General features: G+C 32.1%; 2 protein-coding genes across 2 annotated transcripts; one reads left to right on the top strand and one right to left on the bottom strand.

Moving 5' to 3' along the window:
- Nucleotides 1-1,380: 1,380 nt before the first annotated feature.
- Nucleotides 1,381-24,631, top strand: LOC132757684 (anaphase-promoting complex subunit 7-like). The gene is made up of 15 exons (XM_060749037.1): nucleotides 1,381-1,517; nucleotides 4,760-4,888; nucleotides 5,262-5,345; nucleotides 6,021-6,104; nucleotides 6,487-6,602; nucleotides 7,287-7,400; nucleotides 8,346-8,526; nucleotides 16,123-16,211; nucleotides 16,905-17,019; nucleotides 17,571-17,813; nucleotides 18,241-18,285; nucleotides 19,297-19,409; nucleotides 19,989-20,105; nucleotides 20,821-20,941; nucleotides 22,983-24,631. The coding sequence occupies exons 1-15, from the start codon at nucleotides 1,452-1,454 to the stop codon at nucleotides 23,037-23,039; spliced, it is 1,674 nt and encodes a 557-aa protein (XP_060605020.1). The 5' UTR covers nucleotides 1,381-1,451; the 3' UTR covers nucleotides 23,040-24,631.
- On the bottom strand, nucleotides 10,239-13,661 carry LOC132757685 (uncharacterized). Its single transcript, XM_060749038.1, has one exon. The coding sequence runs from the start codon at nucleotides 13,584-13,586 to the stop codon at nucleotides 12,144-12,146; it is 1,443 nt and encodes a 480-aa protein (XP_060605021.1). The 5' UTR covers nucleotides 13,587-13,661; the 3' UTR covers nucleotides 10,239-12,143.
- Nucleotides 24,632-24,914: the final 283 nt, after the last annotated feature.

Raw genomic sequence — 24,914 nt, 5'->3', positions numbered from 1 at the left:
CTCAGTCTATGGGAGGGGATACCCCTCCCAGGCCCACCCCAATTACATATATTTTTCTTAATTTCATACTATATCATATACACATATATAAGCAAAGTGCATTGCTCTTATAAAGATGACCTATAAAACACATCAAATTGCAATTGTTGTTACATGAACATGATGCTGGTCCAATCTTCAAACAAAAGTGCACAATTTTTCGCCTGTCGCATTATTTTTATCAAAATCTTCCACCCATATGTCAGCCCCCCAGGAAACCATGTTCTGTATCCGTCCCTGGGTTTAAGCATAAAAAGCTCATCACCATATTAAATATACAAATACAACATATAATACATAAATGACACATGACATGAATATATATAATTACAAAATAATGGTTTATGTGATGTGAGAATGTTTAATTTGAGATACGAAATTAGTTAAAAAGCATATGAATACATGTATATAATACACAAGAATTGGCCTATCTTTACCAAACATTATCAATTTAAGCTACAATACATTTTAGATATGTTTCAAAAATTCTCATGAAAATTAGCATGAACTTGGAGGTGTGCTGCTTTAACGTAAGTGCTTCTTTCTCGCCGGCGTCGCGACCAAAATTTAACGACAATCCGACGTTATTTTAACGTCGTGTGTCTGCTGGGAAATTACAAGCTAAAGTTTGTTCACAATAATCCATAATTCTTTTATTCAAAATCGTTTTAAATAATTTAGATTAGAGGAAAGCCTCCATAAATACATTATATTAACATTGTAAACATATAAGGAGCATGCATACGTCTGTATAATAGTATAAATCCTTCTAGTTCCAGATTAGTCATCTTTGCTGAGCGTCTTGACCCTTTTCTATAAATTCAAAATACGCATATAACTTTATTTTAATCAATATACTTGTAGAACGTTTTTATCTGATCTTGGACAAACATATTTATTCTTTTTGTCCCAGATCTTATGTAAATATGCAGTTTACTACTAACTATTATCAGTAGTTCCCAGTGAAGCAGTATCATGTAGATATTAATGTAGACCCTCGATCATCCATAGAGAATATACAGAATTGAAAAATTGACAAAAACTCAATAATTGTCGTCAAATTAAATCAGATTTTATAATACAAAATATACAAATAATGATAAAATAAGTACAGTTGTTTAGGCAGTAGCGGATTTTATGGTATAGCGGATAACATGGTACTTAACAATGTCCCTTTCCATAAAATATGCCGAAAAAAATAATTTAAAAAATGAATAAATAGAAAAATAGATAAATTGATTGATTGATCGATTAATTTATTAATAACCTAATCAATAATAATCAATAAATAAATAAATTAATAAAATCACGGGAATTTCATCACGGGATGGAACGGCTCAAGAAAACATTAGCTACATTCAAAAATAAAGCGCTTTTTAACAAGGAATATCTGACCAAGAAAAAAAGGAAAAATGATGTATTTCGAGCATGTCAAACAACTTCACGACTCAGAATTGTATCAAGATTTGAAGCAATTGGTAATTAATTTGATATTGGTATTAAAACTTCTTGCGTTGTAGATGAGCTTTGAAAATTTGAATAGTCAGTTTTGTCATATATTTTCGCGATGTTATTTTTGTTGTATATTTTTTTAGCAGTCGTTTAAACTCAGGTGCACGGGTTTATCATTATATCATTAACCAGATCCTTCTTTGACTTCTAAAGTTATAAATAAATGCAGGTATTCTGTATTGTAAATAGATATGAATCATGAATGAGTTGGTGGTGTTCAACTTATCATCAAAGTGTTTTGACCACAGTGTTGGGATTGACTTTTTTGAAAACCTAGCTAAACACCGTTTTCCGGTACGTTACCGTTTTAGCTCTGGGGAATTACATCAAATGAAGTACATAACACAGTTACATGATATTTCGATTTTTCTATCAGTATTTACTAACCGTTTAAGGTGAAAAAATTGATGTTTTTGAAAATTATCAATATTCCTTTAATATCTATTCCAAATTATTCAAAAAAATAAATTGTTTATAATGAAAATCAATAAAATTCAAACAGATGTAGTGGAATCTTCCATAATAAATAAGGTTATTTTCTGCGTTAACTTGTGTATTTACTTTATTTTTTGTATGGAATTATTCATACAATGATATCTAATTATTTTCTTATAAAGAAATAATTACTTTATTTCAATTTGATTTTAAAAAAGGCCGAAAACATCGAGTTCGCTATTACACTCCATTGGGTGAATTCCCCAGAGCTATGCAGGGCTTGCGCTGGCAGGAGCCAATGAGCAAATTGGCTCCAAAATAATTAAATTGGCTCAAGAAAATCACGATTGGCTCAAACTTACGAAAAGTATGACTTTTGGAATCTCCAGTCTAAATTTAGCATTTTCTATTTTAAGAATGGAAAATTACACATCTGGTTTTCCATCTTTAACTTCCGTTTTATCACTTCTGATCTCAAAACACAGCGACACAGTCTACTTTTTGTGGGTCATTGACTGGTTTATATTTGTAACTTCCCTTCCGTATGAAATTTTGATATGAACAGTAACACAGTCTAATACACTGACCTCGGGGTATGTTTACATGTTTATCAGCTGATAAATACGACACTAATTGGTGTGAAAAATACCTGTGGCAGATTGTTGAATATGCACTGGATAATTGGTCTTAATATTCAATATGAAACAATAACTAGCGGCATCTCAAGATTATCGCTAATCAAATCAGCATTTTGGGCATGAAATGGCGACAAATAATGTTCTGCAGTTGGCAACTTGACCAGTAAATTTTATCGTTGTTGATAAACAGATCGACGAAATTACGAGTTGATAAAGTTATTGTTGTTGATTTTTTTTTTTTTTTTTTTTGGTGGTGGTGGGAGGGGGTGTTATTGCCAATAAAATCCAGGGCCAAAAACACCATTTTTGAGGAAGGGGCCTCAGCCTTTTTCTTTGGGAAAATATGCATGATTTTAGCATACTTTGGGTAAAGGGGTCTCAAATTTAATACAAAATTTTAACAAGTTCTTCAAAATAGAAAAGCAAAAAGCAGTGGGAATGTTTTTCGAAATAGGACAGCAAAAAGCAGCATTTGGGAAATAAGCATTGGGAAATACTAATAAGGCAGTAAAAGACCTAAATTCAACACCATCACATCATTTAATTTTGTTCTTAATTCTATAGGAAATTTCAAAAGACTAGGGGATTTTGAGGATCAAGCTGGGGAAAAAAAGAGGATAGTTTGTTTTGAGAAGCAGCCTTTATTGGGCCACTACAAAGAAGGGTATTTTGGCCCTAAAATCTGACCTAATTATGGCTCAAAATAATATATAATTGAGAAGGAATTTATTTGACATACAGAGTATTCCTGAAGAAAAAAAGATTAATGTAATATAATTGAGCTACCAAAATTAAGTTGGATAATAGTTAATGCTTTTCTTAATATCCCATGCCGTACCATTGCCTGATACAGGCCGGCAATATTCGCTGCGAAGAATTGGCTCAAAGTAAAAAATTGCCAGTGCTAGCCCTGCTATGTACAGAAAGTACCGGAAAACGGCGTTTAGCTAGGTTTTCGAATTCGTGAATAGTGTAAAAAGTAATTCAAGAAAGAAAAAAAATACTGTATATGTAATACATAGTCAAGAAGTTGAACTCGCCAAATCAGCCAAATGTCACTAGTCCGGTGTAATTCAAAATTGCAAAGTCATTCTAACGAAAATCATATATAGCTATATTATAGTATATATCAATTTGCAGCTACATGACATCATAAGATGTTGACAATAACATTATTGGCCCCATTTAAAGCATTTTTGAACAACAAATATTTTGGATGGAATATCGTAATTTTGCTAGGTAGGACACACCCATGCAACCAGTCTCCACTTGATTTTCTATGTGTAAAAAAACAATTCCAAGCCATGCCATTGTACCAACCTGCAATTAATCAATATAACAAATTCCAAGAATTACTTTACTGCTAGAAATTGTTCCAAAACCAATCAGTTATAGCAAATATTCAGTTCTTTTAATTACTCTCTCGTAAAAATATTTTTTGAAGCCATGAAATATACTCAGCATGGTTGTAAGATGTCATTTGATTAGATGATACTGTGACACAGCTCAGCTTTGCATTGCAATCAACCAATGAAATAATCTGTTTCAAATTGGTCATGTGATAGCCAATGGATGCTGAATTAAACTTTCAGTTTCACATTCAGAAATTAGCTGTCTACAGAAGTTATAAACATTTTAAAAATCAATTTCCGGCGGCAAGTTGTTTCTTTGAATTTGTTTTAAACTTTTATCAATTTTTTACATGTTCAGTGGTACAATGGCATGGCTTGGAATTGCATTATGATCTTAACTTACATGTACTTAAAAGCCTTAATTCTTTTCAAGTCAAGTTTTGCATGATAAATGATATGAAGGAACATAATCATTAATAAACCTTAAAATGTTTCAAGGGAAGAAAATGGTGCAAGCCTTGCACCACATATTGTAAAAAGTATAGTTTTACCTGAAAACGAACCTTGATGTAATGAACTTGCTTTTGTTCACACTTTAGAAAAAATTAATGTTGAGTTTTCAAGTATTTAGCTTGATGATAGCTTGATGATGAAAGTATATATCTTCACCTTAGTGCAGTAATGGGTTAACTCTTATTCAATCTTTATATTAATTAACTGTTACTGCACTAAGGTGACAATATGTAATAATATACTATCTGTTTAATAAACTGCATTTTTCAGGCTTGCATTGTAATGTCACTATGTGAAAGCAACACCTACACAGAGATTTTAACATTGAGTGAAAAATATCAATGTATGGTATATTATGGAAATGCATTGTTTCATCTGGGGGAGTATACAAAGGCTGAGGTACAGTCATACTAATTTAATTTAAGTTATACAATTTTACTGTTGATCTTTTGACCTTAAAACTTAATAATAGATTATATTAGCAGTGATAAAGGAATTAAATATTTCGTTTTCGGAGGCTATGGAGCTTTCTGTCTGAATATTGGTGGTTTATTCTTTAACTTGGGTGCAAGCATGGTCTGTTTTGAATATATATGTGCATTTTATTCTAAATATCTTTTTTTAATATCTGCAAAACTATCATTCTTTAAACTATTAATTTTGTAGAACTTTATTCCATTTGCATCAACAGTTTCATGACAGTTTCGTTAGTAATAATCACTAAGGATTGTTGAGCAGTAACACGTAGATTAATAGATGTTTTATTTTTCAGGATATCTACAAAAAAGCACTGTTGCTTCGGAAGGCAATAAATAAAGCCAAGGGTAAAACTCCTTCATCAACAACACAAACAAACGTAAGCAGTTTTACTTTTAGTTCACACAGAACTTATTTTAGTCTGATTGTGTAGGAAGCTATAAGCTTATAGACACACTCTCAAATTAGTTTATGGAATCAACCAGTACTTAGCAATTAGTATAAGAACTTTCTTGCTGAAGGAAACAACGTCTTGCCCTTGGGGTTCAATTGCCTCCGATGGGGATTTAAACGGAGGGCTAGACATTGATAGATTACTAGTCAGATGTGTTTTCCACAGGACCATGCCACCACAAAGTTTTACTTTAACTGGTTATAACCTGAATAGTTATCTAAGGTAATATAAGGATATTATGTTATTTCTATGTAGATGGTTATCATTCTTTAATATTAAAGAATTTAACCTTAAACCGGCTGAATTTATGTAATGAATTGGTCCAGCTATTGTTTTTGGAACTGTCCATTATCTATTTTAGGGGTATCAAGGTGAAAATCTAAATTTGGTCAGCCAACAGTATAATAGATTATGTCTCGACTGCTTACATATGCAGGCGGATCTGGCTGTAAACTGGTGGCAATGGCTTCTAGCGGGTTGAGGGTTAACTGTAAAAATATATAATTGAGTGGCTATTGTTAACAGGTGATCAGAGATGAATACTTTTCTGGTGTATTTCATAATACTTAAATTTTACATGTAGCTTTTCTTTTTATTCAGGAGACAACATCCGATGTAGAAGTTAAATACAAAATTTACCAGTGTTTATTACATGGGAAACATTGTAAGGAGGCAATGGCTGTTGTAAGTTCACCTCTTGCTTGATAAATGTGCATGTTGTGATAAAAAAGAAAATGCATTTTGTTTGTTAGTAACTTCACATTTGTCCCTTTTCCGGCTGTATCGTGAGTTTAGACCTGTCACTGAAAATTTCAGTTATTTCATTCATTTGATAATAAGCTAATAACAACACAGTCTGGTGTAAGTCTGCACAGAAATATTTAACATTCTTAATTCAAATTTCAAGTAAATATAAATTTCAAATATTTATTTAGAATTTCATACATTATATTACTCGTATTTCATTTGCCTTTTCTAAAGATTGAAAACTTTATTTGTTTCAGAGGCATGATGTGCATTATATGTACTGGAGGTCATGTAATAATTTAAGTTTGTTTTTATTCAGTTGGAAGGAATCAGTACAAAACAAAGGACAGCCAAGGTGAACCTGGCGCTGGCCAAGCTGTATCTTAGATCTGGTATGGATAGGTCAGCTATTACAAGTTACAAGGAGGTTTTGAGGTATAACTATATGTATAGTCTCTATATTTTACCTTGATAATTGACCTTTAACCCATTAGCCTGCTAAAGTTTGTAGTGGATTTGCCCTGCTTTGCAATTTGAGTAGACCATCCAAATTAAAAAAAAAAATCCATCAATCCATATCAAAATATGAAAATTGAAATTGAGCTTAAGGATGTAGTCTGGCTCAATACTGATGGTAAAGGGTAATTACTATGGAATCTATCAAGTTGAGGGTTAATATAATTTACAAAGCCAATGTAGAAGTTATTTATATGTACAGAAAGTAGCACAATTCTGATAGTTTTCTAATTCACTGTGACTGTCAAGTGAGGGTTTTATCCAGTAAGCTTAGGAAAGTCATTTGTAGCTTGAAATGTTTCATCATGTTATATTCTTACATTATGATTGAATTGTTGTTGTTTTTTTACAGGGAAAGACACATGTTTACATTTTTTATAACTTCATTTTGATAACATAATAGTAATAAGCACCCTATTTTAGCTTGTCACTTTGTTGAATTATTTATCTCATAATCTATCAAATTATTTATCTAAAAAAACACACACAAAAAACTATCAAATTATTTATCTCAAAATCTGTCAAATTATTTATCTCAAAAACTTTTAAATTATTTATCTCAAAAACACAGCGAGTATAGAATGTCTATGTTATTTATTATAGGGAATGTCCAATGGCTTTAGAAGCAATAAATGGTTTAATGTCACTGGGATTGAAAGGGTCAGATGTTCACAGTCTTGTATTGAATGGTTTACCAACTGGTACAACATGTGACTGGTTTGTATAATCTTGATATATACATCCATTAGTAGTTATGATAGAGCTGCCATATCAACAAGTGGTATCAAATTATCTTTGATATATTTGTTGATCAATAATCAAAACACATTTATCAAAATCAAAACACGTTTAAAAAAATCGAAAATTTTGATTGATTATTTAAATGTATTAAATTTGTAACAAGATTTGTATGAACAGAACATGTATTGTACTAAAATCATTTAAACAGGAGTGGAAGTGAATAATATACAAGAAATTAGGAGTAAATATTGATATATCGGTGTATTGCCGATATTTGTCATCTGATATCAATGTATCATCAATATGCTTTGCACTGAATGACAGCTCTAAGTTTTGATAGGATTTTATAATGGCTGCCACTCATAAGTTTGAATAGCATCACCTTTTATGATAGTCTCTGCTAAATATATAACTTCAGTTTTTAAAGTCAATCTACTTAAAATAATAGAAAGTGTACCGGATTAGTTAATTAGGGTCGCTGGTTGGATCCTCGGGGGATGTAAAATTGCCTAATAATGTCTAATGGTTATTTGCCTCTCACGGCTAATTCAGATGTTATGTAGGTTTACAAGTTGGTCACTTGGAGATAAACTGGTAATAACTGGCTTGTTATCCAGGAATGCTGGAGAATCAACCACAGTGATGTGACTAAAAATCTGCATAAAAACCAAACAAATAAACAAATTAAAGGAACTCCACTAAGGTTTAAAAGCATAAAACACAAAATATAAAATTCATACTAAATCATCACCTGGTGCCGTTGAAATAGAAAGATACGCTAAAGAGAATTAAGAAATATACTAAGAAATATATTGAAAGTCATTTTAAGTTAGATTAAAAGTTTCATCAAATATTTCTCTATTGTTATCAAAGTATACATAATTTATAACAATTATAAAGAGATTTGTTTTCTATCAACAGGTTAACTCAGTGGATTCGGGGTCACTGTCATGTGAATACACAAGATTACGTGAATGCTGTATTTGTTTTCCGTTCCGACAACCAGGGATGTCTGAAGGACAATGTGTATCTGATGACGAGTATTGCCAAGGCGCTCTTCCTTGATGGACACCATGCACAAGCCATTATGGCTTTCAAAAGGGTACTGAAACTGATTCCTTGGCCACTTGGCCATTTGTCATTCGCATTTATTTCAGTCCAAATAGACTTTGGGTCTTAAACCTCTGCAGATTTTTGTGCCCCCACTATAGGGGGGGGGGGGGATTTAGATTTACCCTTGTCCGTCCGTCCTTTCTAACTAAAAAGCATTTGACCAAGAGTCATAAAACCTTACATACAGGAATGTGTTGATCAGCATGTGTAGTTGTGCACCTGGGTATTTTTGTTTGGATATATTTAGCATTTTTAGAGTTATTGCCCTTGACTTAGTAAAAATTTCCAATTTTCAACTTGTGTCGCACGTAACTAAAAAAGAATTTGGCCTAGGGTCATGAAACCTTACAAGAATGTTGCTCAGTATGTATAGTTGTGCACCTGGGTATTTTCATGTGGATATTTTTAAGAGTTATTGCACTTGACTTTGTAAAAATTTGCTATTTTTCATCTTGTGTTGCAGGAAACTCAAAAAAGAATTTGACCTAGAGTCATGAAACCTTACAGGACTGTTGATCAGCATGTGTAGTTGTGCATTTAGGTGTGGATATATTTAGCATTTTTAGAGTTACAACCCTTGAATTAGTAAAAATTTCCAATTTTCAACTTGTGTCGCATGTAACTAAAAAAAGAATTTGACCTAGAGTCATGAAACCTTACAAGAATGTTGCTCAGCATGTATAGTTGTGCACCTTGGTATTTTCATGTGGATATTTTGTTACAGCTAGATCTTAGATGTTTATCATGAAACATCTTCAAATGGGTGTCTACCAAGTTTGTTCAAATAAAAGCCCCTGTGTTAAAATTGGCCCGGCCCCGGGGGCCTATAAACAGGTGAGCGATTTCAGGACCATCATGGGCCTCTTGTTAGAGCTATTGCCCTTATCTTAGTAAAAATTTACAATTTTCAACTTGTGTCGCATGTAACTCAAAAAGTATTTGACCTAGAGTCATGAAGCCTTACAGAAATGTTGATCAGCATGTGATGTTGTGCACCTAGGGTTTTGCTTGAGGCTTTATTCTGTTTTGTCAGAATTATAGCCCTTTACTTGTAGTAAAAATTTGCAATTTTCAAGTTGTGTTGCTCATGGCTCAAAAAGAATTTACCTAGGCCTAGGGTCATAAAACTTTACAGGAATGTTGATCAGCATGTGTAGTTGTGCACCTGAGTATTTTCATACATTATGAATTTATGTAGTATTTGTAGAGTTATTGCCGTTGATTTAGTAAATATTTGCAATTTTTAACTTGTGTTGCACAAAGCTCAAAAGTATTTGACCTAGGGTCATGAAACTTTACAGGAATGCTAATCAGCATGGGAAGTAGTGCACATGGGGTTTTGCTTGTGAATTTATTCTGTTTTGTGAAAGTTATTGCCCTTGACTTAGTATAAATTTGCAATTATTAACTTGTTCGTGCATAACTCAAAAAGTAGTTGACCTGTAGGCCTGAAAGTTTATAAGAATGTTGGTCAGCACGTGTATATATGCACCTTGGGTTTTGCTTGTGGATTTATTTTCAGTATTTGTAGTTCTTGCCCTTTACTAAATAAAAGATTTTTAGTTTTCAACTTGGGCACATGTAGCCAAAAAAATATTTTACATAGAGACATAAGATTGACAAATCAGTGGAGTGTGGGGGCACCCGTGTCCTATGGGCACACTTCTAGTTATACTTTGAACTTTGCCTGGGACATAACTCTAAAATTATAAGAGATACCAACATGAAACTTTGTAGGTAGACAGATCTCATTTGGTAGAAGTGCATTACAAAAGAACTATAACTCTGCATTGCCTTATTTTGGTGTTATTGCCCTTCATTTTTAAACTTTGAACTTTGTCGGGACATATATTTTGTTTTTGACCATTACATTGTTCTTATTGACCTGAGACATTAGTGGCTTCTGACTTTCCTGGGATAGCAACCAGTGCATTAGACAGGGTCATGTTATAAACAGGTGAGGCAGCTCAAACCAAATAAAGGGACTCGTTGACATTGCTGTTAGTTCTGGAGTGGGGTAGAGGGGTCTGTAAAAAGACAAATATGCGCTACTCAAAATATTTATTCTTCACTACAACAAAACCGTGGCCTGCGCCAACAATTTCTCAATTCAAATGCAAACATAGAAATCACAAAATTGGAGAATAGCAAAATATATATGAATAATAATGGCATCATCTGCAAAAGTCTATTAAGTATGTGCTACTCAAAATATTTATTCTTCGCTACAACAAAACTGTGGCCTGCTCCAACAATTTCTCAATTAAAGTAGGCATGCTTTGTGCAGATTAGGGGGGAAATGGAAAAATTAGTGAGAAAATTTAATTGAAGAGAATGAAAAGGTTATAAAGTACTATTATTTATAGGTATCGGCTATTGGATATGGGATATGAGGTATGAGTGTATAAATTAAAGAAATAACTACGGAAAACAATAAGGGACATGGACATTAACACATAACTGTAGAGAGACAAACATATTGAACAGGAACATGTATATATATTATACAGCACGGACAATACAGACACAGGGTACATATATTACATAAGAACAAGATTATATACAGTGTACATTTATCAAACAAGATTCTAATAATTATTGCTAAAAATAGAAGACTAAATATATATGTCGGTGACAGCTAAAACTGTTTTGACTACTGTATATAAAAAAAACTTAGAAAAAAAACTTCATCTTATAAACAAAGATTTAAAATTTATTTGCATAAGCAATATTGTCATCTTCACTTGATGCTCTGAACTTTTAAATGTAAAGTCAGATATTCAAAGTCAATGAAGCTGGAATCATTCTTTCAATTTAACATGTTTAATGGTATTTCAAAATAATATGTGATAAAAAGTGTAATGTCAGGCCTTTATTTTGAGATTTTAATCTGTTTGATATCATTGAAAACTAAAGTCTTCATTCTTTCTTTTTTATCCTATTTTATTGGCTAACCAGTAAGCCAGAAAGGAGCTTGCAGATATGGATTTTTGCTGCATTGTTTCTTGCCCTTTGTTGAAGAGAAAGCATGTAGCATTTTAATGCTTGTTGAGGTCTGTTTTCTTGTTCCATACATTGTCCTAAAATGTTGAGAGCTGTTTCTCTGTGTCCAAGATTTTCATCTGTTTCTATGGTTCTTATAAGTTTACAAAGTGCTTGTTGTTGATCTTGATGTCTTTGTAGATGACGATAGATCTTGTATTGTAGGAAGTGCAGGAGGGGTAGAGAATCAACTACAGCACAGTCCATCCAACAGTCTTCATACTCATCTCTGTGTATCATGTCATCTTGTGTAGATCTGAACATTTCATATTGTAATTCATGAGGAACACAGTTGATCTCTTTCTGTATAAATCTGACACAAAAAGTTGTAATATGTTTGATATAGTCCTCATTTTGTTCACCACATACCCTCACAAATTTTGCTGTTACTGCTTCTGGGGGCGGCGTATAACAGGCACAGGTAGGTAAAACAGGATAAGAATAATATTGTTGTTCTGTGTGTCTCAGAATAAGTTCAGCTTTCTCCATATCTCCTGTACTGTAAAACACTGAAGCCAATTTAAGTCTGCTAGATGAGATATCTGAGTTTAAAACAGCTGATAGCTAGACCAATGCTTGAGGTGGCACTTGATTATTTTCACCAATGCTGGACGATGCTAGGATAGATCCATATGTGGTAAAAAGAAAAGGTGCTAGAAGCTTGAATGCAGCCTGTTCTAATGTATTACCATTATCACTGAAGGTCATTAGTTTACCTACAGATTGCTTTATTGTTCTAATGTTTTTATTTTGTAAATGTTTTAAGATATGCATATGCTGTTTACTAATTTTACTTGCAATGGCTATATATTCCAAAATCATTACATGTTTATATATTTCAAGAGAAGAAGGAAAATGATAAATTCCATGTGGTACCCTGTTCAGTTTAACTTGAAGTCTATGACCAAGATCATCAATATCAATACTAAGTAACCGTTGTCTATCATTCTGTATAAAATCACAAATATTTTTTGAAAGTTCATGTTTTGTCTCAGCTGTAAATTGCCCTGCCATCAAATTATTTTCTGGTATAATGAAATGTGAACAACAGTCATTTTGTACACAACTGAGTAATTCCAATAAGCAGTATGTTAAACATGTATATAAATTGTTATCTTGCCAAATACTTGAGTCTGTATTTTCTATACAATGTAATAGAACTGTTTTACACATGAAACTTGATATGTTGATTTCATCTTGAGGATTAAGGAAGGACTTAAGAATCATTTTCAATAGTACATAGCACCTTATTTGTGTTATATTTAGATTGAACATAAGAATTCTTTCTGCCAATGATATTGATATTCTCCATTCCAATTCAGGATATTCACTGACCTTACTCCCAGTTGCAACAACAAAACACCCAGTTCTGGCTGCATATCTTCTCATCTCTTGTGTTGGCCATCTGCCAATACCCTGCCTATGTAACCAACCTGATGCTGATTGAGGCCATGATTTACAGGGTAAAGCAATCACTATGTCTCTATCACAGAATTCAGGTTGTCCTTGTTCAGCAATAGATGGTCCATGCTGCTGATCAGCACCCTCAATAAAATCAGTTATCATTGTGTTTTTATACAATATTCTTCCTCTTCTATCAGTAATAAAGTGTTCATTAGGAATGACAGTTTCAGGAAGAGGTTCATAAGGTTTGAGTAGTTGTAAGAAACAATACCCGGGGGTAGTGTTCTCATCCTTTATCATGAGGTAGTTAAACTTGCCATGTTCCCACTCTGACCAGTCTTGTATTATATTGACATCATGTGTACAGATTAGTGAATCAAAGTCTGAATGAAGTCCTATAGTAGTTGTACCTTCAGTTTGACTACCTAGATAATAGTAAGTTCTATTTAGATCAGTTGATTTGCTGCGGATACGGATCAAAGTCTCTTCCAGCATGAGTCCTCTTCTCCTTCCCATCACCATTCTTTCATTGACACCAATGTCATGTAAAACCTCTGATAACATCAATGATAAGTTTTCTCTGTAGTCCGGTTCTTGAAACATTCTGTAATATATTTGTAAAAGAGAAAATTGTTTCAGTCAGCAGTCTTATTAGTTTTATCACATACTTCTACTTGTTACTTATTTGTCCTTTATGTCCTAGAACAGAACAGAACAGGAGAGCCTGAATCTGTACATTAGGAAACATAAGATATATAATTTCTGGTAGTTATCAGTTATTGCATATTTTTCTCTATTTTGTTTTGGTATTTTTCTCCTCTATTATGTAAATTTTAATATTTGTTCTCAGAATTTTGATATAGGAGAGATACTAAAATTTAACACTTTAGATATTCATGTAACATTTTCTTACATAATTCATCCAATATTGATGAAAAATTGTGTATATAAGATGAAGTTTTAAACTTTTTTTGAATTTTTTATTTAAATTTCTTAAAAATAATCAAGAGAAAATCTTTCTTTTCATTTGACAAGACAGATATGTGGAAATTTAGATTTCTATAACACCACAATATATTGTGAAATATACATTATAATGTAAAATATAATTATGTACCGGTATATTTCTATTTAAATGAAATACATAATTCATTTAAACAAATATTTTCTTTTTTTTTGAGATTGATAAAAGGGAGACACAAAACTTAAAAACACTGTCTAAAATATTATCTGAACTACTTTCTTACATAATTTGTTTTGTATAAATGAGAAATTAAGTATTTAAAATAAAGTTTTAAACTTACTTTGAATGTTGTATTTACAGTTTTTCGTAGAAATAATCTGGAAAAATTAACAGTAATCTGGAAAAAATATTAACATCAGATATATAGTTTTATGCATATTTATTTCCTTGAAAACTTTTTGAAACAGAAATAAATTAAATTGTAGGATTATATTTACTGGTAAATGAGAACTTCAATAACTTGAGTAAGATTTTTATAACATTTCCTTGTTAGTTGTAATCATCAGGGACAATAAATATATAAACTTGTTTCAGATAAATTTCCTGAATATGTCTCTCCACAAGTTGAAAGGTTATTTTTTTAGTATGGAAAAAGTTTCCATTCGAGTGTATATTAATGTCCCCTATTTGCAATGGTAGTGTTACTGATACATAAATACTGATGACAGTTCCAAATACAAGGGATGGCAAGTTCAGCATAATAAGAATACTGTTAAAGGTTTACACATTAATACAAATCATATTTAAGTTAAAACCTGTATGGAGAAACAATTAGTTTATAGAAGGGGTGTGTTTAAAGAACTTTTCCAACAAATTTACTTAAAATAGAGAAAATTGAAACATTAGTGAATGGCCAATGACCCTTCAGAATCTTGCTGGGGTTCTTACCAGTAATGGACTTATGGATGGCTTGCACTACTATGATAATTGCTTGTTTTGCATAATTATGCCCCTTTTTCAGCTTAGAAATTCTTGGTAAAGTTTTTGCTTGTAAGCTGGTATCTCCATAACTACTGAAGGGTTTGTGGCTTTTTTGGAACAATTTTATGCATTCTTAATAATAAAGCAGTGATTAACTCGATAAAACATCTTGATAACAAGCTTTTGTACCTTTTCGGACAATTTTATGTATTCACAAAGGTAAGCATTATTATACTCGATGAAACTCCCTTGTGACAACTTTTTCGAATAGTCAAGCGTTACTGTCCTCCAACAGTTCTTGTTAGTTTGCCCTTGACTTAATAAAAATTTACAATTTTCAACTTGTGTCACATGTAACTCAAAAAGTATTTGACCTAGTGTCATGAAACTACAGGAATACTGCTCAGCATGTGAATTTGTGCATCTGGCGTTTTCCTTGTGGATTTTTTCTGTTTTATCAGAGTTATTGCCTTTGACTTAGTATAAAATTTGCAATTTTCAACTCACGCATAGCTCAAAAAGTATTTGACCTGTTGGCCTGAAAGTTTGCATGTGTACTTTTGCACCTTGGGGTTCGCTTGTGGATTTATTCAGTATTTGAAAAGTTCTTGCCTTTTACTTAGTTAAAGATTTTTAGTTTTCAACATGTTGCACATGTAGCGGAAAAAAATTTGACCTAGAATCATAAGATTGACAAAACAGTGGAGTGTGGGGGCACCCGTGTCCTATGGACACATTTCTAGTTTGTAATGGATTATGCCCAGGTTTGAATTAGGAACAGTCCATTCAAAGTGTAATGGGTTTGAAAATCAATATCAAGATACAAAAACTGAGCTGCCAGCAATATAATAACTGATAAGACTGCACTGATGTGCAGGTCAGTTTAGCTCTGTACTTTTTGCAAAGGACTATCACTTTCAATTTTTGCCAGTAAATGGTTGAAATGCTTAATTATCCTTTAGTGAAACTTAGGGTTGCAACCTTTGAGTCACTGGCCTAATTCTTTGCTAGCTTGCACAGAAGGTCAGATGTTCTACTAGGGTGCATTCTTGTATATTGATTATAGAGACAACATAGAGATCTTCCTCTACAGTAAAGTTGAAAAGATAAATTGTTGCATATTTAAAAAAAAACAAATCTTTTTTTTGTCCGTCAAAGTGGACCTAGTTGATACTATAAAAAGTATTGTTTCAGGCTCATGCTGTGGACCCACTACATCTAAATCATATGGATGTGTATTCATACCTGTTGTTTAAAGAGAAAAGATCTTCAGAACTTCAAAGGTGAAAATCATATTTCTTTTACTAATGGATATTTTTGTTTGCTTTCTTAATATCTGAAAGCTGCATGCCTCCACTTGAGCAAAAATATTTCAAGAATATTAAACTTGAAAAATATGTGATTTTGCAGTATTCATCACAATATTTCTAACTGTGTTAGATTTCTACTGCGATACTAATGCAGTAAAGGCTATTTTTGCTTATTTCGACTCTTTTGACTGTAAGTGCTGTTTGCAATGATTAATAAAGATAGTTAAAAATATAATCAGAAATAAGTCAAAAATCTTTGTGCTTTTTTAAGCACGATTTGAGTGGAATAGGCTTTTCAATTTAAGTTTATTTTTCACATTAAGAATAGTTATTCTGGAAAAAACAGAGTGAGTGACAATCTGAAATTTTTCACACAAGTTATTTGTCTAGACCTATATCAAATGGAACATTAATCTTGAAAAATTATATTCAGTCCCGTCATGTAAAAAAAAACTCAGTGGAGTGCCTTTAAGATGTTCTTTTCTTCAAGAAAAACATTTTGGGTTATTATTAATTTGAGGTGTTTTGCTGGTGCTTAAAATTATGAAAAGAAAGTCATATAGCGTTTTATTTCTTTTCATTCAGTTGTTCATTGGTCATATAACCTTTATGACCTTTGACCTTGACGTCAAGAAAATCAATAAGTTTGATGTGGTTTATTTATAGATTAGCCAATCAGCTGATGATAGCCACGGAGGCAGCACCTGAACCATGGGTTGCTACTGGATACTTGTCAATGTTAAACAAAAAATATGTTAGGGCAGTTTACTTTGCTCAAAAGGTGAGTTTTCTTGATCTCTTTAATCAAATACGAGTTAATCTTTTATTATGCTGTCTTTTAAGGTAAGCAATGCATGTTTTTCTTTAAGGTAGTCAATCTATTATTCTTAAAAGATTTTAGGCCATTTTTACTCACTGTTAGTTTCTATTATCCATTGTTTAAGTGATCATCACTGTAATAAGATATTTTTCATGTACTTATGGTCACAGTAAAGTGTATAAAGCTATATCTGATGGAAATTTTAATACGAGTTAAAAAAAATTATGAAATAATGTTGTTTTCATAACCTTATGATGGTCTTCTTGTAGATTTGTAAGATCATAATTAAATTAACATGAACGTAACACAGAAAAAGAATAGCGTGTTTTTTGGAACAAAATATTCCACTGCTATTATAGTAGGTGTGGCGATGATTTAATTCTGTGCATAATCAAAGCTTAAATAAAGTTAAACTATCCGTTATGGAAGTTTGAATACTTTTATACAAATTATATACAAGAAATGTTTTTAACAAATGATATGTGATTTAAAAATTGTTTTATTTGATCTAGGCAAGCAATATAGATTCAACTAGTGTTGAGGCGTTGTTGCTGAAAGCAAGTGCTCTGTTAGAACTGAAGAAAACCCATGAGTCCATCATGCACTTCCAGGCAGCCATGAGATGGGCGCCTCACAGGTTTGAGGCATATAAAGGTCTTACTGATTGTTACGCATCAATGACAAGGGAAAGAGAGGCTCTTGGCTGGGCGGGTCGGGCTTTGAAAACCATTGGTGGCAATGTTAGAACATTAACTGTGAGTAACCTCTAGCATTTATATGTATGTTACAGAATATTTTATTTATGTTTTGTTTGTTGGGTTATACGTCAAAACAATGCATAAGAGGTCATACGGAAATTCATATTTGAATAGAAAAGCTCACTGTAAAAATAGTTTTTTTTCATTACCTGTCTGACTGTGTGTGTGTGTGTAAAAGACCAGTGTTTTCTTTGAAGTCGGAAAATGTTGCCAATTGGTTTATATGTCTGTTACCTTACTAAATATTTCAATAGAGAAACTGGTACTTATGATGATATTTTTATTATATTTCAGCTATATGGTTTTTCATTATATTTCAGTTATATGGGTTTTCATTAATATTTCAGTTATATGTTTTTTATTATTTTTCAGTTATATGGTTTTTCATTATATTTTAGTTATATGGTTTTTCATTACATTTTAGTTATATGGTTCAATAATAGCAAGAGATTCCTCAGCCATGGCAAAGGTTTGTTTTCCTTTTATATTGGCTTTCTATATCTCATATTTTTAATACAGCTTCAATTCTTGAAGGATAATGCTATATTTTTTAAAGCCAATTAAGGGACTTGTGCACCATAATTGCAATGCAGATGTTATATTGATGTTTATGACGATATAAGACTGCAAGTTTGTAACATCACTTTTCATTGGATAATCATGACGTTTATATAGTTTTATATACATGGCTGCTGTCGATTCATAAAGAAATCTTATCTTTGTTTCTTTAAAAATGTTGCTTTGCTGTATTATAAATTCATTATAAAGATTGTTGACAGGTTATATGACCGTATATAAATGGCTGTTTGCAATATAACCCTCGCTTAACAGCTCGGGTTATATTTACAAATAGCCGTTTATATAGGGCCATATAACCTGTCAACAATCTTTATAACTAATAGTAAAACTGTTAGTAGAGAATATTGTAGAGTAAATTAAAATCAACAAAGAAAATCTGAATTTAATTGATACGAAGTTAAACATTAGGTATAAGAATGTAACAATTTTAAAAGCCAAGTAAGTATAAAGCAATTAAAGGAATGATTGCAGTGATGATTTAAAAGGCAAGTGTCAGGTTTCAAAATCAGGAATTGTTGGTTTCATAATAAGCCTACTTAAGCTATACATGCTTGCTCCTTTGATTGCAAGTTCTCATTTTTCCAGGAAGTTCATAGAACATAGATAAATGAGATAAATATATATGTTCTATATAAATAAATAAAGGAAAGAAAACTGTACTTTCACATTCACAAGAGTGAAGTAATGAAAAATGGAGTTAAGAGATGTCAAGTTTACAGAAGTCAACTGATATTGCTTTACTGTATAAATGGATATTCTGAATGTCAAAATGTTATTAATTCCAGATATTTCACGTGAGGAAATATTAGCAAATCCTACACTCAAAATCGATGTATATTTCCTTAATAACAAATTTTCGTATTCTTATAATAATTATCTTCTATTATGTTTTGTATTCTAGGCAAAACCTTATTTAGAGAAGGCTATGAATCTCGACCAATCAAATTTAGGTCCCGTATTTGTGATGGCTGAAATTTTAAAAGCTGAAAAACAGTTTGATAAAGGCGTAGAATTGTAAGTGCAGTATTTTACTTGGTAAACCATGTTTTACTTTTACCATTTTAGAATCGTTCACCATGCAGCCAGATGGGTAGTTTTTGTTATTTCAGCTATTGTTGGAAATGATTTTGTAACAGTTTGGTTCATTTATTGCCAATAAAAAGGAATATCTGTCTTATGTAAAAATGTTTAAGGTATGGATGGTGAAAATTTATCAAAAATCGTTCAAATGTAAACAGTATGGTAAGGGCGTCTATAAATCTTTATAAAGATATGTTTCAGATAAAATGGTATGGTGTAGCATTATACTTTTTGAAATCTTTGGCAAATAAGTGTATATAGGCTTGGTACAGGTTTGCAAAAATGATCTAAAATGTATTAACAGATTTAAAGGCAATGATAAATGATGATTTTAAATTATAATTCTTTGTTAGTTTTAAAGGATGTGGTAAAGGTTTTACCAAATGATGAAAAATCTATCTTTAACTCAAATGATATGGTGAAAGTATTTATAAATAACATTACATTAATAATCTGTGTCAAGTTGAAAGGGCATGGTAAAGGTTTATTCAAATGTTTTAAAATGCATTTCAGATTAAAAGGGTATCTACAGAAAGAGAGTACATGTAAGTTACATCAGACACTGGCAGATTTTCTAACACACACCGGGGAACATCAAGAGGCTTTAGATCATTACAGTAAAGCATTAGGGTAAGGTGTTTTCATGGTATGGTAGAGTTTTTCTACTTGTATGGTATGGTGATGGTTTTCTGTATGGTATGGTGATGTTTTTTGCATATGATATTGAAAATTTTGTTTTTACTGCATTGTATGGTAAATGTTTATCTACTTGGTGCTAGTATTATAAATTGTCACCTTAGTGCAGTAATGGGTTAACTCCTATTAAATTATATGAGGAGTTAACCTTTTACTGCACTAAGGTGAGGAAATGGTTTTCTTCATGGTATGGTACATGTAAAATTTTGCTGGAACTCTCTTTGGTAGTTGATGAATGCAAGATGGAATTGCTTAAACCTGAATCTGTCAATTTACTAGTCTTTAAGAAAAAAAAATTTCTGTCAATAAGGAGAAATATATATCATTCACCCTGTCTTATGAATTTATCGGAAAAATATATGAAATTAAAAAAAATATATATTGCTGTGTTTATAGTTTAACTAAGCACAAGATCTGATTCATGGGCAAGTAAATATGAAATCTTGTCTGTGGCCCATTGGTTACGGTTGTTGACTTTTCTTGTTGAAGGATTGAATTCTATGAGGGACTTAAGATTCTATGCCTTTTATCTGATGGCTTGTGCCTTTGGAGAAAAAGTTTAAGGTTTAATTTTCAGATGTAAACAATTCATTTTGCAGGTTTCATGGCAGGCGCTGATTTTTATTTATTTTTTATTTTACAAATTCAGACTAGACCCATTAAATGCGAAGGCTAGAGAAGGAATGGAGAGGGTAGAGAAACAAGCAGAAGCTGGTATGGATAGTACATTTGATGTTGAAGTGGAGGAGATGGAGAATAGTGATGCTGATGTAATATATATTTTCATTTAATTTAACTTTTAACCTTGCTTGAACCGAAAGTGTCTTTGCCACCATTATTGAGCCTGTATATCTGTGAAGTCTTACAAATTACATTTCAAAATATCAATTTAAGCAACAATTTTATACCCTTTCCCAAAATGCCTCTTCCCAGTTAAGTGAGAAAAAACACTGTTGCCCTGGCTTATTAGTCCCCTACCGGTTTACCGGAGGGGACTTTAGGATTACCCTCCGTCCGTCTGTCTGTCCGTCCGTCCGTCTGTCTGTCTGTCCGTCCGTCAGTCCGTCCGTCCACAAAACTGGATCCCGCAATAACGCAAAAAGTACTGAAAATATTTTAATGAAACTTGATATATGGATAGATGGCATTATGGAGATTATGCACATCTTTTTCTTTTCTTCCTATGTTGAAAATTCTGGTTGCTATGGCAACAAATAGACTGAAAATATGGCAAATTTTACATATAACCTGGATCCCGCGATAACGCAAAAAGTACTGAAAATATTTTTATGAAACTTGATATATGGATAGATAGCAGTATGGAGATTATGCACATCTTTTTCTTTTCTTCCTAGGTTGAAAATTCTGGTTGCTATGGCAACAAATAGACTGAAAATATGGCAAATTTTACACATAATCTGGATCCAGTGATAACACAAAAAGTAATGAAAATATGTTTATGAAACTTGACATATGGGTAGATGGCAGTACGGAAATTATGCACATTCTTTTCTTATCTTCTTATGTTGAAAATTCTGGTTGCTATGGCAACAAATAGACTGAATTTCAAGATTTCTGATTCTAGTTTTTAAGTTTTTTCACTATAAGTTCTTTATTTCTTAAGGTATTTTCTTCAAACTTTAAATATAAGTTGCTTGTCATCAACCACATCATATGTGACAAGGTTTACAACTCTAGCACAAAATTTATTAGAATTACCTCCCTTGAACTTAAAATTTTCATGAAAAAAACATTGTTTTTTTTTAATAACTTCTTTTTCTGAATGTATCTACTTCAAACTTCATATAAATGTTTCTTATTATCACTCAACATTTGTGAGTGTTCAATACTCTAGCAAGACTATTTCCAGAATTATGCCCCTTTTGAACTTAGACTTTTTTTTGAGAAATTGGTAATTTTTACTCCAACTTCTTCAATCATGATAGGATTTTAAAAATGTTATATTTTGATAACAGGGATGTTTAAAAAATAACTTTAGAGTGTCCTTCAGTCCGTCTGTCTATACATAAAAACTGTTTCCTGTGATCACTTTTAAAGAACTTTTTCAACAAATTTACTTAAAATAGGAACCTAAGTGAATGGCCAATGGCCCTTCAGAATGTTGCTTGGGCTCTTACCGGTAGGGGACTTATGGATTGCTTGCAATACTATGATAATTGCTTGTTATATATGTATTTATGTGTATCTGTAGGTGAAAAAATCTGGTGACAAAAGTTGTCATTAAAGCTTTTAAGTCCAAACTGTTTTTTCCCATTACCATAACATAAGAAAAAAGAAGGGGAAAAGTCATGTATTTAATGAAGAATAAGCTTTTTACAAAGTCTTTTTGAAATAATATGTTCCAAATCAATGAAGGGAAAATCATGGTACTTGCTTAGGCAGTGCATTTACTTAACTGGACTGAACGGAACTTTAGTGTAATTGTTGTTCATCTCTAACTGCTGATTTAGAAATCATGTTGGATGTTAGAGTAGTAGTTGATCACTTGGGCAGACAAAGGTTATTACTAGTTAGTTATCCAGGAAAGTCGGAGAATTATCCACTGATATATAACCAAATAATGTGTTAAAATCAGTGTAATAACTAGGGCGGGGAACGAATAAGAAATTTAATGTTCAAATATTCATTTTCTATGTTTGAATATATTAGAGTATTTATTTTTACAAAATTTGTTCCAGTATTTCTCTTATGTTATAACCAATGACCAAAAAAAAAAAAACTTACTGAAAGTGATTTTTTTCTTTTTACTACCAACATAATTATATGTAACTGTTTTGTCTTATTTTGCAGGCTGATTTTGACGCTAGTGATGTGGAGAGCACATGGTCAGAAAATGACTTTAGTTAGCATATATGGAACACTGACGTAATCTTTGGATATGATCTGGGTCTTGGAGGAGTTTGCAAAATGACATGTATAATTAATTAAACTTAAGTATCTGTTGTACAGATGTTTGACTGATGACTTGAAGTGGGTGAAATGTGCTGATTTTGTTGCCATGTAGTTGTGGTGTTCAGTGTTATTTATGTGTTCTTAAATGTGATCGTGGATTTGTTCTCGAAGAGAATGTTGAAATTCATTCTCACAGAACTTAAGTGGGAAAATTAACCAAAAAGAAAAGCCTCGAATAATGTATGTGTGAATGGTTCATATACAATATAAGTTACATTGTATATATTTGAAAAGGAACTTTCAGCAGTTTTAGCAGTGATCTGGACGGAACATTAAACGTCATGTTGCTGTCACTGCACACCCTATCATGTTGGACCAGTATGCTTGAAAGTCAGAACTATCTTGTTGAATAGAAAATATCATGTGACAGAAATAGAAAGTGAGCATGACTTACTAAGTAACACAGTAAATAAAAAAATTGTGTGATTGATTCATTTCATTTGACAGTCATGCTTATTTATAGTATTGTGTTTTAATTGGATAGTCATGCACATCTGTAACAACTTTTGTAACATTGTTTTTCATTGGCCAGGTCACAAACATTTGTAACATTGTTTTTCATTGGCCAGGTCATGAACTTTTGTAACATTGTTTTCCATTGGAAAATCATGGATGGTGGATATGTAATATTCAATGACGGTTTTTGAACGGACATTCACATGAAATTATAAAATTCAAATGTTAGTATGTACATGTTGCCATATTTGATAGGGGTTGTCTTAGTTTATACAGAATTTATGAATAGTTGAGATTCTGTAGGAAGCTATAACCTTATAGACACACTCTTGAATCTGTTTCTGGAACCAAACAATAATGTGCAATGAGTATAAAGTTTCTTGCCCAAGGAAACAACGGCTTGCACGGACAGGGTTTGAATTTACACGGCTAGAGATCCTTAGATTACTAGTCCGACTAACCTCTTGGCCATGTCGCCACAAGTTTGTCTTAATAATGAGATTTTGATAGCATAATTTGTGAGATAAAAACAGATGTGTTTTACAAATTGAGATAAAAACAGATGTGTTTAACAAATAAAAGCAGCACCATCCTAATGTATATGTTTTTTAGCACTAGACAAATGTAACCCAGATCTCTCACTATGGGCTCAGTGCAGGGGATAACGGAGCTCGGTTTTTTATTCCGTCTATATTCCTGTTATGCCTTGAAGTGAGTTTTTGCATTTGCGCCTAATTAGGTGGTGCTTATATTTTATCTAAAGCACAGTGGAGAAGGGTCATTTATCAAGTATTTTAATCCCTTTTATCGATGGACAATGCTTTTACAGTCCATTTTGTAATCTGAATGTCAAAGTCCCCTCGCTCTGCTTTGAACTTTGGGGCGTGGTTACGTTTGACTGGTGCGTTACTAAGAGTATTTTTTTGGTGTTGATGCTAATTGCATGTGATAATCTAATTAAATTGTATATAAATTGTTAAATGTGTTGTTTTAAACTTTGCCATCATCAATACAAATTTGAATTAAAGTGACATTATGCTCATATTTTCATAGTCAAGTTGAGCTGAATTGACATTATATTTCAAAAGATTGACTGTTAAAATGGTGTCTGACCAACAGTTGACATTAGAAAATGTTCAGGATAAAATTATAAATCTGGCTAAAATATAAAAAGACTGCCCCACTCTTTTTACAAACTGAGCGTTATAGGTAAATTCTATTTGGATCTGTGCATTATTTATTGTTTATGGGAAAATAAATTATTGAATTAAAAGGAATTATGGCAAAATGAAAACTTATTTTGATATTTACCCT

This window comes from Ruditapes philippinarum, unplaced genomic scaffold, assembly GCF_026571515.1.
Source record: "Ruditapes philippinarum isolate M1 unplaced genomic scaffold, ASM2657151v2 ctg29_1_1_1_1, whole genome shotgun sequence".
Lineage (NCBI taxonomy): Eukaryota > Metazoa > Mollusca > Bivalvia > Venerida > Veneridae > Ruditapes > Ruditapes philippinarum.
This window is presented reverse-complemented; position numbering and strand designations above follow the sequence as displayed.

What these genes read in the sequence shown, in the direction of transcription:
- LOC132757685 (XM_060749038.1), bottom strand. Translation starts at nt 13,586, where the DNA reads ATGTTTCAAGAACCGGACTACAGAGAAAACTTATCATTGATGTTATCA.
- LOC132757684 (XM_060749037.1), top strand. Translation starts at nt 1,452, where the DNA reads ATGATGTATTTCGAGCATGTCAAACAACTTCACGACTCAGAATTGTAT. An exon ending in AGTTACAAGGAGGTTTTGAG is followed by an intron (nt 6,603 to 7,286) that starts GTATAACTATAT and finishes TATTTATTATAG; the next exon opens with GGAATGTCCAATGGCTTTAG. An exon ending in CCATTATGGCTTTCAAAAGG is followed by an intron (nt 8,527 to 16,122) that starts GTACTGAAACTG and finishes GTATTGTTTCAG; the next exon opens with GCTCATGCTGTGGACCCACT.